The 20,644-nt window shown below is 35.3% G+C and overlaps 1 protein-coding gene across 2 annotated transcripts in view; it reads left to right on the forward strand.

The window, feature by feature from the left end:
* The window catches only part of RXFP1 (relaxin family peptide receptor 1), a 203,815-nt gene that overhangs the window by 124,051 nt on the left and 59,120 nt on the right, over positions 1–20,644 (forward strand). For both annotated transcript variants that reach the window (XM_007496175.3, XM_007496177.3), the window contains 5 exons: positions 6,758–6,829; positions 9,586–9,657; positions 15,061–15,132; positions 15,221–15,292; positions 16,464–16,538. In XM_007496175.3, the coding sequence (XP_007496237.1) occupies positions 6,758–6,829; positions 9,586–9,657; positions 15,061–15,132; positions 15,221–15,292; positions 16,464–16,538 (363 nt within the window). The remainder of the gene's footprint in view (positions 1–6,757; positions 6,830–9,585; positions 9,658–15,060; positions 15,133–15,220; positions 15,293–16,463; positions 16,539–20,644) is intronic.

Consider the following 20,644-nt stretch of genomic DNA (forward strand, 5'->3'; position numbering starts at 1 on the left):
TGAGTCATCAATAGGGTTCAATGTCCAACCTAAGCTATATTCTGGCATCCTTTATAAACCTGACTGTGCAAATGCCCCAAATAAAACCTTTGAGAGTCATGAAACCATTCCACCAGTCCTAGATATTCTTTCACACATTGGAGCTTGGCCCAAACAGCCCACAAGACCCTCCACTGATATGTCCATGAGTTTCTCTGGTCTACCACAATCCAAAAATATAATCTCAAAGGCTCTAGAAAAAAAGGCTCTATTCCAAGGATGGTAGCACCAACTTGGGGCATGCCCAAGCTATGTAGATCTGAGATAATATCGAAATGGGCTATAACTATCTTTTTTTTTTGTTATGGGCCTTCAAAGGTCCAGGATAGTCCAAGAAAAATCCACAGCCTTCCATATAGGAGCTTAAAAGTAATGAGAATAGGGCATACCTGGAATCATACATTATTTGGATTAAAAAATCTTGCTTTTAAAAAAATCAAATGTCAAATATTTAAGGAATGTTTGTCTTTTCACAAAATGTTGGAGTGCTATTTCTTTTTTGATTGTTCAAGGGGACATCTTTTGGCACTAAACAAAACAAGACTAATACTGTATGTGAAGGCAGTTATGTCTTTCCCAAGGCTTCTCTTCTCTAATATGACCATACCTCTTTCCTGTAACTGATTCTTGTAAAACATTATCTCAAAGTCTCCACTATCCTAGGGAACTTTCTCTGAATATGGTACAAGTTTGTCAATAACCTAAAGTGTGGTCCTCCAAAATAAACATTCTATTCCAGACATCATCTACTGGGGTAAAATTATCATAGAATTATCAAAGATGGGGTGGAATTCAGAAGGCAATGTGGGTCAGGTAAAACAATAATAGCTCGCATTCCTGGCATAGAGAATAAAGCAAGCAACTAGCCCAGAGAGAGTAAAGCCTGGAATATGTAGAGAAGATAGAGTATACCATTTGTGGAGAGTGGTAAAAATTCATATAACTGGTAGAACCTGGACATCCCAATTTGTGAAAGGTCTTGAAGGCAAAGCAATTATCAAATTATAAAATTAGAGAATTGGGGAGGAACTCAGAGGCCATCTAGTTTAATGCACAAAAGAAAAGAATCTCCACTGCAACCATGAGTATGCTGGAGCCAGCTCCTACTGACTCCTGAAAGACAATTTTACAATTTTTCAGCTGGAGCATTTATTCTTCAAGAATCATCAAATATTATAAATTATGGCTTAGTTTTTTTCTTAGTTGTCTACCATCAGTGTCAAACTTAAAAATTAAGGTCACTAAGCCTCATATAAGGATCCCTACACCTTCATATTGGCATAGAAAACCACACATTAACATTATCTATGTATTCTTGTATTTTTATTTATTTTGTTAAACATTTCCCAATTTCATTTTAATCTGGTTCAATGGTACCAGGCATTGCAGCCTACAGGGCACATGTTTTTTATACCTCTGGTCAAGATTTAAGATCATGATGAAGAAAACATTAATAATACAGATTAAACTTAAAGTATATTGAGCATACAGGTTTGTTTGATTGTTTCAGAGAGCCAGTTGTTAAACATTTACCAGTAGACTCTTGAATACAACATAATCTTTAAGTGATTATCTATCCTGTGCTTAAAAACTTCCAGTAAGGGAGAATTCACTACCTCTTATGTCACCCAGTTCCACTTTTGAACAGCTCTAATTGCTGAGATATTTTTCCCAACATCCAGCCTAAACTGGCCCCTTTGAAATTTCCATCCATTGTTTCTGGCTCTACCCTCTGGAACCAAAAAAGAACAAGTCTAATCCTTCCTCCCAATGAGAGCCTTTCCAATACTTGAAAATATCATCCCTGAGTCTTCTCTTCTCCAAACTAAACATTGCTTGTTTCTTCAAATCCTCATACTCAAGGACCTTCACCATGCTGGCTATCCTCTGGACACTCTCCAGCTTATCAATGAGCTGCCTAAACTGAAGAATTAATCACATTACTCCAGATGAAGCCTGACAAAGGCAAAGTATAGTGAGATTGTAATTTCCATATTTCTTGAACCTTTGCCCAAATTTATATATTAGGGTTTTTTAGTTACCACATCACACTGTTAACATGTTAAACTTGTGGGCCACTAAATCCCCCAGATCCTTTTGAGAACAATTTTCTGTTTCTCCATGTCTCCTCCATTTTATATATGTGGCGTTGATTCAGCCCAGTACTCTAAGAGCAAAATCCTTCTGGATTCTGGCTCAGTCATCCAACATATTGGGTATCCCTCCCAACCTCATGTTATTCCTTCTGTCTTTATCCTAATCTTTGATTAAAATGTTAAATAGCACAGGAACAAGCAAAGATCCCTCTGGAGACCTCCTGACACATGGACATTGAACATTTAACAATTACTCTGAGTCCAGCCCTCCAACTAGTTCTGAAATCCATATAATTATTTATGATCATTGAATCCATATTTGTGAACCTCTTCTACAAGAACAAAATGAGATCCTGTATCCGAAGCTTTGCTCCCATATACTACTTTCATAGTCCCCATTCCCATCCCCTACATACATAATCCTGTCAAACAAGGAAATGAAATTTGTGTGTCATTCTTTGTAATTATTGCTTCTGTTATTGGATATTTACTAACTTGCCCTTTCTAGATAATCTCTTTAATGATACTTTCTAGAATTTTCACCAGGAATTGAAGTCAAATTCACTCACCAGTAGTTTGCAAACTCTGTTCTCTTACCTTTTTAGTCCTTTGCAAATCAGAACAGTATCTGTTCTTCTCTAGTTCTCATGGAATCTTTCTCATTTTCGATAATCTGTCAAATATGATGACAGTGGCTCAGCAATCACAGCTGCCAATTCTCTCAGGAACCAAGGAGGGAGTTCATCTGAGCCAGTTGACTTGAATTCATCAAGGGCAAAACAAGTGTTCTCTTACTATTGCTTGATTAATCTTGGGTATTAACTCCAAATTAGTCATTTTAATTCTGTCATTTATGGTATAAAAGTCATTCCTCTCCGAAGAGAAAACAGAAACAAAGATGCATTGCCTACCTCTTCCCTCTCTCTTTTGGAAGTTGTTATTATCTTCAGTAAAAGTCCTAACACTCTTTTGAGATTTGTTTCTCTCCCAATATAACTACAAAAGCCTTTTCCATTATCTTTACCTTCCTTCGGCAACTTCAGGTTGTTCTGAGCTTTAGCATTACTGACACCATTTTTATAGGCCCATTCCACATGCATTCATTCCTGCTAACTGGCCTTGCTTCTGTCTTCTTTACATTTCTTTTTTAAAAATCTAATTTGGTTGGGGAATTCAATCTATTCACATGTATCTCTCTAGATAAATCCTATTTTTCTTCCTCACTATAATTGTTTCCTTTTATATGTTCAAAATTTCTTTCTCAAGCATTAACCATTCCTCCTGGGTAATTTCCCCCTGAAATAATTTATTCTGCAGAGCCCTATTTTTCCTCTAAAATCACCAAAATCTACTTTTCCAAAATCTAAGATGCCATGTTAATTATATCTCATTTTCTTTTCTTTATTTATCATAAACTGTAGTATAGCATAATAACTTTTCTCAAGGTTCCTTCCATTTCCACCTTAGGAACCACTTCTTCCCACTTAGTAAAAATCATACTGTCTTTTCAAAACTGAAATTATCACTATAGCAAATCAGAAAATTAGCTATTCTGCATTTGCTAAAGAACTCCAACTGATGACTGAACAATTGAAGTCCTTCATCTTGTGCTTCTGTTAAGCCTGATGATCTATTTCCCAAAATCTCCATCTATTGTTTCTCTCTGTTCAAATTGTCAGTAGTACAAACTAAAGATAAAAATCATTCCTATTTCTTCTTCCTTTGACCTTCAGTGAAATACTTTCTCTGTTGCCTCCCTTTACCCCTTGCCGAATCTTGGGTTTCCTTACATGAATTTATCTTCTTAATATACAGTAATGCACCACACCCACTCTTTTTGCCTATTTTGATCCTTTTCAATAAGGTATACCTATCCAGAGTCATGTTCTAATTATGGATTTTACTTGACCAAATCTCAACTGTACCTACGGAGCTAAGTTGTAGGTCATGATTGATTTTAAATTGTTTCATTGTTTAATTCCTCAATGGAAACTTAATTCCAAGTACCTAAATGTTCACTAAAGCCTAGCTAAAGAAGGTAATAGACAATCTTTTATTTAATTCCGCAACTCTTTCCTTAATTTGGGATGGGGCTATTACAGAATAATAATTTGGTGTGGAGTCAAATGTTTTGAAACTGAGATAACAAAGAAATTGACATTTTTTAGCCAGGCTCCAATGGGTAGTGGTGCTAAAATGCTAATGGAAATTCACTTTGACAAAAATGAACAAACATAACTCCTTTCCTAGTGTTATTTATTCAGAGTTCCAACTTGTTAACCATTAACTCCATAAATAGTTGGCTTTAAGGAGCTGGGAGTGAGCTACTGACATTGTGGCCTGGTAAAAAGAGCATTTATTTAAAAACTAGATTCAAGTCTTGCATCTACTATAGGTTAGGTAGCCCAGTGGATAGAGCACCAGATCTGGAGTCAGGAAGAACTGGGCTCAAATTTTACTTCAGACATTTCCTAGCTGTGTAACCCTGGGCAAGTCACTTAACCCCAATTGCCTTGCCCTTGCTACTCTGTCATAGAATTACTACTAAGATAAGAAGGTAAGGGTTTAAAAAAAAAGAAAAGAAAAAAGGAAATTATACCTACCAAGTATAAAGATTTATTAGATATTATGTACTCTAGTTTCTCCAACTTCTAAATTGAGATAATGACTTCATCTTTGTACAAAAATTTTGTGACAATAGGATTTTAAGTCCAGTCATATAATTTGAAAGGACCACAGAAATCATCAAATCCAACAATATCATTTTACAGGGGAGAAAACAAAAGGCAAGAGAAATTTAGTGACTTACCCCAAATCACCCAACCACCAAAATTTGAATGAAGATTTTGAAGAGTGTCCAAAAGAAAGTAGTTCTAAAAGCTTATGCCTGGTATATGAGGCATAATTTTACAAAGAAAGTGCTTTGTTTACAAATAAAACAACCAGGTCAAGATTCAAGCAATATTAAACTTAAGTAAAGCAATAGATTTCTTTCAGCTATCGCTGACTTACATATAAGCAAAGCAGACTTCAATGTACAAATACAAATATCCACAGCATACATACATGGTTTGTGAATTTATAAGCCAGAACTGGGTAATCTGAGCTTAAATAAAAATATGTAAAAGGATCTTGGGGGATGTGTCATTAGCTAGGATAAATATTACGACCTAACTGCTCTGTTTGTTTGCATCAAGGGTAAAATTACTCTCTCTGTAGGATTGACAATTCAAGAATTTTAAACAATTACTGAAGCACTAACCAATGGCTGGAATATAATATAATGGTATCTAAATATGACCTAAAAATATTCGTTTTACCATCCATAAAATGAGGATAAAAAAAGTATATCACAAGGACTATCTCAGTGAATCATGAATATCATGGTGTTTATATCACATAATATATCATATAACATCTGGAAATTTGGATAAGCTATCATATCATCAATTACAGAATGACAGAATCAGAAGGGCCTTTAAAGATCATCTGATGAGGCATTTTATTTTATAGATAAGGAAACTAAGGCTAAGAAATATTGGGAGCAACTAATTGCTGACTGAATTGACAAGAATCAAGCCCTCCTGATTGGTTCCAGTGTCCTATTATACCCCAATGACTAAGAGACTAGAGGTTTGGTTATATATAATACAGACAATTATGTAGGTAGTTTTCGGTCAACTTGTAGACTATAAATACAAATCCCTATTCAATATCTCAGACACTGAGCAGGCTTTCTTCAGCTGTACCAAGGAGATGACACTTTCCCTAATAATTATTTTCAAAATGAAGATAAATTAGTGACATTAATTTTTGGAGATATATGGAATGGAAGCTTTGAATATATTTTAGATGAATTTTTAAATTAATTTCATTAAAATTTACAATTGAGTTTGGAAGTTTGTCTGATAAGAGGGAGGACATGAGGCTTATAATCAAAGGAATTCAGTCCAGGTCCTAATTCTCAGATTTCTTAGCTACATGGCATCAGGTAGTTCTCTTTTCTTAGTTTCAGTTTTACTATACATAATATGAGAATTAATACATACACACACACACACACATACACACACACACAAGCACACACTATTTCTTCATGTTGTTGTGGGGGAAAGTGCTTTGTGAACCATAAAGCTCTTACAGAAATACATTACCTCTTCTCTAATGTTGTTATACAGGTGGGGAAATGGAAAACAAAACTGAATATTCATTAGGTAGCAAAATTAAATGTATAAAAATATCTTTGTTAGGATGGATATGTGATGTTCTATATCATTTGACCTTAAAATAAGGTTTAAAAATTGCTTATAAAGAGATCTATTTCAAAAACAAAGCATTGGACCTATTTAAAAATAATGAAATAGAGGCAACTTATTAGCACAATGAATAGAAAGCCAGGCCTGGAGTTGGGAGGAATTGGGTTCAGATTTTACCTCAGATATTTCCTAGCTGGGTAACCCTGGGATTTTTTTTTTAATGATAAACTACTATGGTGTCTATGATATGTATGAGGTACTATGTCCCCTGGGAGGGCACAGAATGTGTGGAAAGATAAAGTATTTAACTGTTTATATCATTATTTTATAAAATCATCTTAATATTAAAATTCACACTAATTTCAGGTCACTGCAATGGAACTTACTAAAAAAACTTCCCAGTGATGGTTTCAAGAAGTACCAAGATCTTCAGAAGCTGTAAGAAAACATTTGAATTCCCCCAAAACGATCAGAAACAAGAACTACATTTTTTCTACTTTTTCATTTTTTATTTTACTTATTATATACTTAATATTTAACAAAATAGCATATTCCATTTGAAATCTCTCCTTTACAACATAAATATACTATAAAGTCACAGAAAAGGGCAGCCTTGCTTCTTTATTCTTCTCTATCTTTTTTGAGCAGGAAATTATTAGAAAACAGTTTCTTAAGATATTCTGGAAACTCTCAATGGGCAGAATAGCCTGATAGAAACTGATGCTATACACATGCAACACCTACAACACTGTCATCCCCTTACCTCACTGAACTGCACTGCCCCTCCCAGAAAAAGGGAATACTCAATAATCAAAGCTCTTGAATTAGACTAGAAAAGAAGGCAGAACAGAATGTCTATTCTTCCCACCCCACCTCCCATCAAGGTAAATACTATATTGTCCTCCGAGGACATTCTAGCTCACAGCTCAAAGCTAACTGAAATGTATAGTTTGAAATCAATTCAAAAGAACATTCATATATTACTTGGGCTTACTATTGGTTCCAAGATCTTATTTTCTTTACAGTCTGGGATCCTCTCCATCCAAAAAGTGAAACCAGGACAGCAAGTCATCCTGATCTTCAGGAGTTATTTAGTGGCATGGTGATGTGGTGAATAGAAGGGGCCAGTCCTGCCTCAGATACATGCTCCCTGTGTGACTAGGCAAATGACCTAACATCTCAGTGTCCACAGTTACTGATCAATATCTTTTAGTGTTATTTTCCTTACCAGAAGCTCCCTATACTCATGAGTGGGAGGTAAAGGGGGAGAGACAAAGGCAGAGAGAAGAGAAAGTTTAAAAATTGATTTGGTATACGATTTATCACTTGTTTATATGGGTATATGATTTAGGGTTTAGATTTCAAAATATTACTCTATTACAAAAATGAATAATATGGAAATGGGTTTGGAGTGATAATATATGTATAATCCAGTGGAATTGCTTGTCAAATCCAGGAGGGGAAGGGAAGAGGAGATAAAGACAATAAGAATTGTGTAACCATGGAAAAAAAATTTAATTAAAAAATTTTTAAAAAAATATGTAATTTAAAAACTGATTTGAATGTTTATGCCATGGATTGTCAAACCATCTAAGAAAATTTAAGGATTTCTCGTTTCATTTTCATTCTCCAACTTATACTAAAAGAAAAACTATGTCTGTATCCTGCCATTAGACCAAAAACTAAAAAATGCCACTGACAGAACACTTTCAAAACATGTAATCAGAAGCATTATTGTACTTGCAAAAAAGAATTTTAACTACAACAATATTTCATCACTTGACCTGAACCTTTCATTATCGAGAAGAAATTGACACTACAGACAATCCTGTTAGAATTCCTTTGATAAGAACATTTCACTTTTTCTTGATAGAGAATACTTGTGTCTGTAGCACCACCTCCTGTCTAGAATGATAAATGCAGCTAGTAATACTCAACCAAGGAGTTTCACCCCATAGAAATTGGCATTTTGTACCATAAACACAAAACAAAGGACTAAGTGATCAGCCTGATCCAGTCCTTCATGTGAATAAAATAATTAGCCCACAAGTAGTTATCTGACCAAAGGCTAATCGTTTCTTGCTCAGCACTAGATCTCTTTTTTTGTCCAGACCTGTAATTTCATATCTGTAAGAAGTTCCAAGATAAGGAAACTCCATCTTCCAATAAAGATAAATAAGCATTCTATAACTTATTAAGACATTGGGAAATTAAGTGACCTACCCAGAATCACTCAGCTATCATGTGTCAATGCAGGCCAGCTCTCTATCAATTAATCCTTAACATTTATTGTACCTAGAATCATTTTAACTATTTTTTAAAGACTATCAATAATGGCTAGATCTAATGGAATATATTCCATGAGGTCATGACTTAAGGGAGCTAGTAAGTCATCTGGTACAACCCTTTCATTTTTAGATAAAGAAACTAGGACCCAGAGAAGTTAAACAGTTTGTCAAAAATCACACTGGTAGCAAGCCTAGATGTAGGATTTTAACCCTGATTCTCTGACATCAAACTCAGAGTTCTTTCTACTGCTCCACACTGCGTTAATTACAGTCAAAAGCTGTGTAGTAAACATTGAAATAAAAGCAAAGGTAGGTTCATATATTGGAAGACCCTAAGTGAAAAGAATTTATCTATACCAGGGTGCACAAGGGGAGAAGAATGACACACTTACAGACATACACATACACCCTCCCTAGTTCAAGCAGTCAGACAAGAAGTTAGGTCCTCTGTCACCTCCCTGAAATCAGGAGAGAAACAACTGTGTGAAGTCAAGGCTTTAGCATCTATAAATTTTATATTTCCCCAGCTTTAGTCATAGGAAGATGAATCCCAGTCACAAAACTTGCTTGTCAAAAGCTGGGCTGACCTGAGGTCTTAGAACAGTAAGCACTTTCTTAAGATAAAGAATTAGAGGAGGGTCAGGGGGTATTCAAAATGTCTAGAGATTTGTGGCTTAAGTGCCATATGGCATAGTCTCTAATGTATTTATTTTTGTTGTTAGAGAATCTAAATGCTATTTTAAGTTTTGTATCCGCTTATTCATGTTTATCTCATGGGATTTTAAAATAAATTTATTTTAAGGCTTAACAATATTTTTAAAGTGTGCCAGATGTTTTTAAATCACGTTGATGTTCATCTTCATTTATTTCATTTTTTCACTGTTTTTAATATCATTTTCTTTCTAGGTACCTGCAAAATAACAAAATTAGATCTGTATCTGTATATGCCTTCAGGGGACTGCATAACCTTACTAAGCTGTAAGTATGATGGCTTTAAAAATGGGTCAGAACCATGATATCTTAGGACACTGCTAGGATAAAGAATGGTCTGAGTTATTCTCTCTAGTCCACTTTACACTATTCCAGTCCAAATGTTAGTGTTTCTTAATGCAATGCAATAAACATTTATTAAGTGCCTACTGGGTATGAGACTTGTGGGATGAAGATCCAAAAGTGAAAAACACATTCTCTGACTTTGAGGAGTTTACAGTGTAACAGGAAGGATATGAAATTTAAGAAACAGCATGTTGGGTAGATAGAGAGCTAGCCTGAAGCCAGGAAGCATCCCCATAATTTTAACAATGATAGGAGGAGGCTGGAGAGGCAAGCGAGGGATGGAAATGTAAGGGAAAGGGGAAAAAAAGATAAAAGTACCAATCCCAGGTGCCTTTAAAAATAGGTCAGAAAGATGAGGTTTTAGCAGGACACTGCTAAGATAAAGAATAGTCTAGATTATTCTCTCTAGCCTATTAAACACCCACCTCTTACCCTCATTGTTATGTCATAGCTCAGCCATTTAGGGAAAAAATTATATAGTTAATTACAGTTTAAAATTCTATCGTTAATAACCATCCTACCTCAATCCAATTCAATTCAAAAATATTTATTGAGAACCTACTAAGCACAAAATACTATTGGGAGCTGGGGATTCCAAGAAAAAAAAGTTTCTACCCTTGAGGAGTTTCCATCCTATTGAGTGAAAAGGGGTAAGGATTGGTTAATAAATATAATATCTGGGTAGCTCAGTGGATTGAGAGCTAGCCCTAGAGACGGGAGGTCCTAGGTTCAAATCTGGCCTCAGCCACTCCCTAGCTGTGTGACCCTGGGCAAGTCACTTGACCCCCATTGCCTAGCCCTTACCACTCTTCTGCCTTGGAGCCAATACACAGTATTGACTCCAAGACGGAAGGTAAGGGTTTTTTAAAAAAATAAATAAATAAATAAATATAATATCAAGTTTGCACATGTGTTTGCTCCTTGTCTCCCCTGTTAGTAAAAAATATTTAGTGATTAGCCAATCACTAAATTAGTTTGACTATTAAAGTGCTTTGACTTGAGGAGAGTTGTCTGAGATACAAAAGCAGTAAAAAGCACTGAAGGTTGTATCTTCAAGAACCTTGGTTGTTGGAACAATAAATCATTTTCCATAAAACTATGAAGGGTTAATTATATAGTTCGGTGCTAGGAGAGTTCAGAGAAGGGAATTATCATTGTGAGTTAGAATAATCATGGAAGAGGTGAGAAGCTCAATTTAAATACTACCTCTTCTAAGAAGCTTTCCATGACTTCCCCTATCTAAAAGTAATTTTTCCCTTATCTAATTCCACAGCACTTGGCATTCTTCTTGCAACCTAACCATATTCTAAGTTGTATTTTACTTAGCTATGTCCTTAACTCAACACCTCTACTTTCTTGTTTATTTTTGGACTGCTCCAGCATTTACCATAGTCTGTATTAATTAAATGCTGGATGTTTGCAAAACTTAAGAACTCTGACCAACACAATGACCATGATTCTAAAAGACCAGTAATGAAACTTGCTACCAACCTCTTGATAAGGAAGTGATAGACTTACTCTTGCAAATATGTGTGTATGTGAATATAGAAATATATATAGCAAAGACAATACAGGAACTTATTTCATCTAGGCATATTTGTTACGAGGGTTTTCTTTTTTTCACTTTTTCCAACAAGGAAGAAGATAGGGAATAAAAATATATAGTTTGTTCATTTAAAAGTATAAAATTGATTTAAAAATAAATATTTGATAAGAGGGATATGAATGGAATTTGGATAGAGTTACAGTGATGCCAGTCCTTTTTGGTTAGAGAGACTCCCCTGAAGATTCCTACATTCTTGGCATATAGAAGAGTGCTAGAAAACACTGGGGAGAGAGAAGAAATTACTTATGAATCCTGTCATTTACCTAGGATTCAAAGTTGGGAATAAACTCATTTTTCCAATGGTTTTAGGGAGGGGACAAAGTTAGGACACATTGGTTATAGTGATCATCCCTACTATTTCACCAAGAGAGACATTCCCAAGACAGAGAAAAGGAATTCTAAGGAACAGAGAAAGTATGGTATGAACTATATATGTCCTAGAAATTCAGGAAAAAAGAGACATCCATGTGGATTGAACACTTAGGGAAAACCTCATGGTGTCTTGAACAGTGCCTTGAGGAATGGCTAGGATTTGAATAGGCATCAGGAAGCACATTCCAGATAGATAGCTTGGCATAAACCAATAGTTTACAATACGGAGAAGATAGAAAACCCACACATGCACCCAGACGGCTGTGGAGTTATTAGAATAGGTCTGTGAACCTATAAAACCACAAAAGAATTGTCTTTTTATCTTCAACACCAACAAAATAAGCAGCATGATTTAATATAATGAGCATTCTATAGACTAAGTAGTATCTTAGGCCTGTATTACAATTTTTCAAATGTACATACAGGTTGTTATGATTAACAAAATGTTCATTTGAAAACATTTCTAAATTTCTTTTTTTTAAGACATTATTTTATTTGGTCATTTTCATACATTATTCATTGGAAACAGAGATCATTTTCTTTTCCTCCCCCCCAACACCCACCCACTCCTTCCCTAGCCAACGGGCGATTTGTCATGTGTCCTTGCTCAGAACCCATTTCCATGTTATTGGTATTTGCATTGGCGTGCTCATTTAGCGTCTCTCCTCGATCATGTCCCCTCAACCTCTGTAGTCAAGCAGTTGCTTTTCCTCAGTGTTTTTACTCCCTCAGTTTGTCCTCTGCTTGAGGATAGTATTTTTTTTTTCTCATAGATCCCTGCAGATTGTTCAGGGACATTGTAAAGCCATTAATGGAGAAGTCCATTACATTCTCTTGTACCACAATGTGTCAGTCTCTGTGTACAACGTTCTCCTGGTTCTGCCCCTCTCACTCTGCATCACTTCCTGGAGGTTGTTCCAGTCTCCATGGAATTCCTCCACTTTATTATTCCTTTGAGCTCAATAGTATTCCATCACCAACATATACCACAGTTTGTTCAGCCATTCCCCAATTGAAGGGCATCCCCTCATTTTCCAATTTTTGGCCACCACAAAAAGTGCAGCTATGAATATTTTTATACATATCCTTTTCCTTATTATCTCTTTGGGGTACAAACCCAGCAGTGCTATGGCTGGATCAAAGGGCAAACAGTCTTTTATCACTCTTTGGGCATAGTTCCAAATTGCCCTCCAGAATGGTTGGATCAATTCACAACCCCACCAGCAATGCATTAATGTCCCTACTTTGCCACATCCCCTCCAGCATTCATTACTTTCCTTTGTTGTCATGTTAGCCAATCTGCTAGGTGTGAGGTGATACCTCAGAGTTGTTTTGATTTGCATTTCTCTGATTATAAGAGATCTAGAACATTTTTCATGTGCTTATTAATTATTTTGATTTCTTTAACTGAAAATTGCCTATTCATGTCCCTTGCCCATTTTTCAATTGGAGAATGGCTTGATTTTTTGTACAACTGGTTTAGCTCTTTATAAATTTGAGTTATTAGACCTTTGTCAGAGGTTTTTGTTATGAAGATTGTTTCCCAATTTGTTGCTTCCCTTCTAATTTTAGTTTCATTGGTTTTGTTTGTACAAAAACTTTTTAATTTGATGTAGTCAAAAATTTTTATTTTACATTTTGTGACTCTTTCTAAATCTTGCTTGGTTTTAAAACCTTTCCGTTCCCAAAGGTCTGACATGTATACTATTCTGTGTTCACCTAATTTACTTATAGTTTCCTTCTTTATGTTCAATTCCTTCACCCATTCTGAATTTATCTTGGTGTAGGGTGTGAGGTGTTGATCCAAACCTAATCTCTCCCACACTGTCTTCCAATTTTCCCAGAAGTTTTTATCAAATACTGGATTTTTGTCCCCAAAGCTGGGGTCTTTGGGTTTGTCATAGACTGTCTTGCTGAGGTCATTTACCCCAATTCTATTCCACTGATCCTCCTTTCTGTCTCTTAGCCAGTACCAAATTGTTTTGATGACCACTGCTTTGTAATATAGCCACCTTCCTTTTTTAAAAGGGTTATTTTTTTTTCATTATTTCCCTGGATATCCTTGATCCTTTGTTCTTCCAAATGAACTTTGTTATGGTTTTCTCCAATTCAGTAAAAAAGTTTTTTGGTAGTTCAATGGGTATGGCACTAAATAGATAAGTTTGGGTAGGATGGTCATTTTTATTATGTTAGCTCGTCCCACCCATGAGCAAGCAATGTTTTTCTAATTGTTTAGATCTAGTTTTAATTGTGTGGAGAGTGTTTTGTAGTTGTGTTCATATAGTTCCTGTGTTTGTCTCGGCAGATAGATTCCTAGGTATTTTATATTGTCTCTGATGACTTTAAATGGAATTTCTCTTTCTAATTCTTGCTGCTGAATTGGCATTTCTAAATTTCTATTAAAATTTTCCAGCATGTATTTCCTCAATCAGTGGGAAAAAAAAGAATCCCTGTTATTGGGGGAGGAAATCCTGCTTTCTAGAGAAAAGGGAAGAAAAAATAAGCTATAGCAAAAGATTGAGCTTTCAGGAATGACTATAGTGAGGGGACAGATGAAGGAAGTGAAGGAAACAGAGGAATACCTAGGAAATCAGAAAACCCTTTATAAATGTCTATTTTTATTGTGCTTTGCAGGTTACCTTCCTCACAAAACCATGTAAGACAGATAGAACCAAGTTATACCCATTTACAAATGGGGAACTGAAGAAGAGGATAAGCATTTAAGTACCTATTATGTGCCAAGTGATGGAGTCAAAGAGAAATTAAGTGACTTCCTTAAACCTTATTAACTAATAAAAATAGCATATCTGTTTTGAAACCAGATTTTTTTATTTCCAAAGTTGGTGCTGTTGGTATTGTCCTAGCCCCCCAAAATTGATCGTAGTAGTTATTAGTAAAAGGAATACATAATTGTCTGTGTGTGTGTTTGCTACTCTTCTTAAAATTTAATGTCTTGGGGCAACTAGGTGGCTCAGTAGATAGAGAGCCAGGCCTAGAGATGAAAATTCCTGGGTTCAAACCTGACCTTAGACACTTCCTAACTGTAACCCTGGTCAAGTCACTTTAACCTCCATTGCCTAGTCCTTACCCCTCTTCTGCCTTGGAATTCATACTTAGTATCAATTCTAAGTCAGAAGATAAGGGTTTTTTAATTAGCATATATAGATACATTTCTCCAAATGAGAATTGAAAATTTAGGATAGTTATTAATTTTTTTCTATACCAAAACTTCACATATTTGAATATCTATCTGTAGGTTAACTTAATTTTTTTCTTTTCCCCATAATGGTTTGAAATAATAAATAGAATAAAATCTAAAATATGTTTGCATTATCTTTTTGTTTCAGGTATCTAAGCCACAACAAGATAACTGTTTTGAAGCCTGGTGTATTTGAAGACCTCCACAGATTGGAATGGCTGTATGCTTTCTTTGTAGGGAGTCATATAACATTCATTTTTGCATCCTTGTAATATGTTAATAAAAACAAAGTTTTCTTTATTTGGCAGGATAATTGAAGATAACCAACTCAGTAGGATATCTCCATTAACATTTTATGGACTAAATTCTCTTATCCTCCTGTAAGTACAATTTAACAATGATGAACCAAAAAAAGATTCTTTTTTTCTAATTTAAGCTTAATAAAGTTAAATTAGATTAGCAAGATACTCTAAAGGTTTACAATACAATTATCAATCTGTTAATCGTGGGAAATGAAGCTGTCAGTCCCATTTTAAAGACTGTAAAACATTTTGGAAATCTCTATTTCACTATCTTTTCCATGGTAAATGCTTTCTGAACATAGAAGTAAAAAGAGTATCTTTGGAGCATAAGACCTTTTAAAGTTAAATATAACCTTATTGTATATATTGTAATTTGTCTTTAACAAACCAAGACTATCCTTAGATTTGTTTTAATTATTAGAAAAAAACTCAAGTTTTTTCCTTAACACTACTACTCAAAGTTAAAGTGAATGACTTTTTAAATTAGAAACTCAAAAGATTGCATCCTCATGTATCGCGAATAATAGCTGTTGAAATTGAATGATAGGCAAGCATTTGGTTATGCCAAAACTTAAGAAGACTCTAAAGAGGCAATGTTAGGAATTACAACCTCTGACTATTAGATCCTGTCTCCTCACATATAGGAGCACTGGAGAGAACAATGAATGACATGGATGTTGTCAAGGATGCACTGTCACTGATCTTATAGCACAGTTATGAGCATTTCTATACATCAGTATTCTCTGTGTCCAACAGCTCATTCACAATTTCTCTAAAGATATACACAACAAGCATGTTGGAATGAAAAGAAAGCCTCTCAAGAAAAAGGAAAAAAATCCCTAAAAGCACATCCATTGTACTGCTAACAACATATCTTGCTTTGTTCATTAGTTTTCCCTCCTTCCAAAACAAATTACTCTATTAACAGCAATAAAATGGACTGAGCCCCAAAACAAGAGCCCACAGGCTCTACTTTGAACTACTGTCTCTACAGGCAGCCTCAAAGTGGGAGAGAGTTTCATTCATACTCCTGAGGTTTGCTACCTATAACTGCTTCTTACCATCCCTACAGCTCAATTGCTGTGACTTTCGTAGGATGACAGGGAAATGTCAATGATTTATTGGATTCAACCAGCTTAATCAAAGGTTACAATGACACCAGCTTGCATCAGACATGAGAAAAGGCCCCTACATCCTTTGACCTCCTTCACTGTAAATATGTCCAAAATCTTTTTTTTTTTCATTCCAGGGCACTGATGAATAATTCTCTTGTCCATTTACCTGATAAGCCACTTTGCCAGCATATGCCTAGACTACACTGGCTGTAAGTTTCTTCTTTTATTTTCAAAAGAATACTGCAAAAGAATACTGCTATTATTTTCTTAACTTCATTAACTTAATTGATTCATCAGATTTCTTGGCAAAGCATGAGGTAAGTTATTCTACAGTAGCTGTTATATTAAAATACATTCAAATTCAATAAGAGGGCATAGAATATTTTCTCCAAGGTCGATCTCTGTGGCACAAGTTCTTCATAAAAAATAAGATCATATCCTGTTTGCACAACCTAAGTGAGGTGTGGTAAAGTGAGCTGAGTAGAGCCTTCATCAAATAGCAAATATTTTCCCTCTCCAATTTCCATCCTTTGCACATCCAAACCACCCTACAGGCCTCCAAATTCCCAAATCACAAATTCAACAAAACAGAGAAGGGAGGACAAAGTATGAATCCATAAAAACTTTCTCCTTCCCCACCACCTTCAAAGCATTTCCCATAATTACAGAAAACGGGAGTAGGAAAGGACTTCCAGAGATCATCTGGACCATCCAGCTTATACTCAAAAAATTTCAGTGAGTGAGAGCTTCCTGAGATAGCATCTCTACTTTTGGATAGCTCTAATTAATTGTTAGGAAATTTTTCTTTATATAGACCATAATTCTGCATTTGGAATGCTGGTGTGAGTTCTGACCTCTGAGGCTAATAAAATAACTAACATGAATATAAGCTTTTAAGTTGACAAAGGATTTACATACTTATTCTCATTAGATTCTCACTATCCCATTAGATCCTTACAGTGACACTCCAAGATAGATGTTGCACATATTATTATCTCCATTGTACAAATGAGGAAACTGTGGATCAGAGAAAATGAGTGTACAGTTCTTCCATTTTATCATCTATAAAATGAAGAGAATGGTTGAACTCCATAACCCATCAACTCGTCTCTCCCAGGTCAAAATCTATCTTCCTATGGCTTCCTTAGGAAAATATGTTCTACCTCCTACTTCCAAAGCTACTCTTCTCCAAGCTAAGCATTCCTAGTCCCTTAAATTATTCTTCATATCATAAGATTTACAATATCATCTGTATTTGCTCAAACCTCTCAATCTCTCTACTAAAATTTGATGAACATATTTCAAATGTGGTCTGTCTCACAGACAGAGTTATAGTAAAATTCTTACTTCCCTACTTCTTAACACTATTCCTCTCTAAAAGTAGCGGAAGCTTGTTTTAAACCTTTTCTGACTGCTGCTAACTTGTAGCACTGGCATTGTAGCTCATGTTGAGTTTGCAGTCCACTAATAGACCTAGATGTTTTTTAAATTTATCATTGCGTAGCCATTATTTATCCATTTGGATTTGACATTGTTGATTCAGAATTATAAGATCTTCTTTTTTTAAAAATATAGTCCAACACTTTAACTTTTTATAAAAAGAAATGGAGACTAAGAGAAGAGTGGAAGACTCAGGGTTAAGCTCAAATCCTCTAAAGCTGGGCCAGCTGGTACAGTTTATTTTTTTAACCCAGGAGTTTGCATTCAATCTTATTAGATTTGGCATCTAGCAAGGCTGGACTCTATCCTGAATTTGGACCCCACTGGAAAGCAATGAATTCTATTGTCAAATGATTCATCACAGTTTTATGTCAACTGCAAATTTGATTAAAAAGGCCACTTATAACTTCATACCAGTGTTTAATGTTTATTAGTACAGGATCAAAGACATAATTCTAAATCATGTAATTCACTAGAGGATGTAGTCTAAACTGACATAGACATATTAAAAACTACTCCTTGTGTTGGTCATTTAACTATCAGTCAATTAATACTCATTTAATAAGTATTTACTATGGTACCTACTAGGCATGGTGCTAGACACTAGGGATACAAAAACAAAAAATTAAAGAGTCCCTGCCCTCAAGGAACTTACATTCTACAGGGGAAGACAAAAAAGCAAATATATGTAAATAGACCCAAAGTAAATACAAGATAATAAGGGGAGGCACTAGCAGTTAGGGTGACCAAGATAAACTCCATGTAGGAAGTACACCTGGAAGTGACTTGAAACTTGAAAGAAACTAGAGATTCTAAGAAGCAAAAGCATTTCCTAAAAGCAATAGGGAACTATTGGGACTTTTTAAGTAAGTCTAGTCAGACTTGTTATTTAGGAATCTTACCTTAGCAGCCTTATAAAGGATGAATTGGAGAAGTGAAACAACTGGAGAAAGGGAACACATTATAAGGGTACTAAAGTATTCTGAGAGACCTAAACTAGGATAGTGACCACATGAATTGCTAATTAATTTATGAAATTATGAAATGGGCCAGGCATTGCCTGGTTCTTTGGATAATCACCAGGAAAGAGCACCATGTCAGGGGGAAATGAAGCTAATATCACATTTAAATAAGGCACTCTAGAGGATCCAGGGCAAATAGCACAGAAAATCAGAGACAAAACAATAAAAGAGGTAGTGAATGCCAAGGCACATAGCATGGAAACTGGGATGGGGTAATGGAAAGAGGCAGGCAACATGGGAAAGAAAATGGAGAGTGAAGTCATAGAAAGCCATTCAAGTAAACCATGGATTAGAGCTGGGAACACTCAGCAGTATGGCCCCAAATGGAGATGTTCAAATGCTCAAGGATGAGGAGCTTGAAGTCTCATTTGTATACTGTTTTGGTCAAAGACTAACTAACTCTTATCAGTGCTCTTGAGGTTAGTTCATTGACATATCTAAATCATCTCAAAGTTGTCAGCAAAATTTTAAAGTTACCATGCCCATGTCATCTCTAAGTTAACAACAACATTTGGCAATCTGCTGGTCTTACTGCAGATGTCTTGAACCTATCTGAGACTTACATAGCATAGAATCAAAAGGCTCTGACAGCAAGGCCGACATGGCTTCCCCTGATTTCACATATTTTCAGGATATGAATTTTGGTTAATATATAATCTAGTTTGCAAATTATGCTCCTTTGATCTTTTGGGACTATGTCCATAACTACTAAGTTTTCCTTTGTAATCTTACTTCTTGCTATTTTTACTTTATACTAGATACTTATAAACTTACAGACATACTTCAGAGATATTATAGATTTGGCTCCAGACCACTGCAATAAAGCAAATATTACAACAGAGATTCACACTAATATTTTTGGTATCCCAGTGCATATAAAAGTTATGTCTATTAAGTGTGTAATAATAGTCTTATGTATAAAAATGCATTCTTTTATTAAAATATATATATTTTTTTTATCTTATCACTAAAAAGTGCTATCCATCACCTGAATTTTCAGTGAGTTGGATTCTTTTTGTTGGTGGAGGATCTTACCTTGATTCTGATGACTGATCAGAGTGATAGTTCCTGAAGTCTGGGGGGACTGTGGCAATTTCTTAAACTAAGATACATTTGCCACACTGACTCTCCCTTCCATGAAAGATTCTCTGTAGCATGAGATGATGTTTGATAGCATTTAACCTGGAGCCGAAAACTTCTTTCAAAATTGGAAGTCAATCCTCTAAAACCCTGCCACTGCTTCATCAACTAAGTTTATATAATATTTGGATTGGATCTGACTAGTGATAAAAAGCAAAAATGACTCAAAGCTTAAAGACTGGAGACTGAAAGGATGGTGGCACTTGCTAGAGAAATAGAGATATTAGAAAGAGGCAGCATGGATGGGGGTAAAGGAAAATGGGTTGTTTTAGATGTACTGATTTTGAATCACTTCAAATTTGAAATGTCCAATAGGAAATTAGTGATTTGGGACTTGAACTCATGAGAGAAACTAGGGCTGTAGAATCAAACCAGCAAATCATTTACACAGGAATAATAATTGACCCAAAGGAGCTGATGAGATCAAAGGAGGGGTATAAAGAAGAAAACTCAAGACAGAGCCTTAATGTATAAGCATAGTTAGTTTAAACAGTTTTAAATCAGGGCCAGCTAAATGGTTTAGTGGATTCAGTATCAGGTCTAGAGACAGAAAGTCCTGACTTCAAGTCTGGCCTCAGCTGGGCAAGTCACTTACCACCCTTCTGGCTTGGAACCAATACAGAGTATTGATTCTAAGACAGAATATAAAAGGTTTTTTTAAAAGAAGTTATAAAGCCAACTAATTATACTATCACCTATACCATATCTCTGTC

Source organism: Monodelphis domestica, chromosome 6 (assembly GCF_027887165.1).
Source record: "Monodelphis domestica isolate mMonDom1 chromosome 6, mMonDom1.pri, whole genome shotgun sequence".
In the NCBI taxonomy this organism is placed as follows: domain Eukaryota; kingdom Metazoa; phylum Chordata; class Mammalia; order Didelphimorphia; family Didelphidae; genus Monodelphis; species Monodelphis domestica.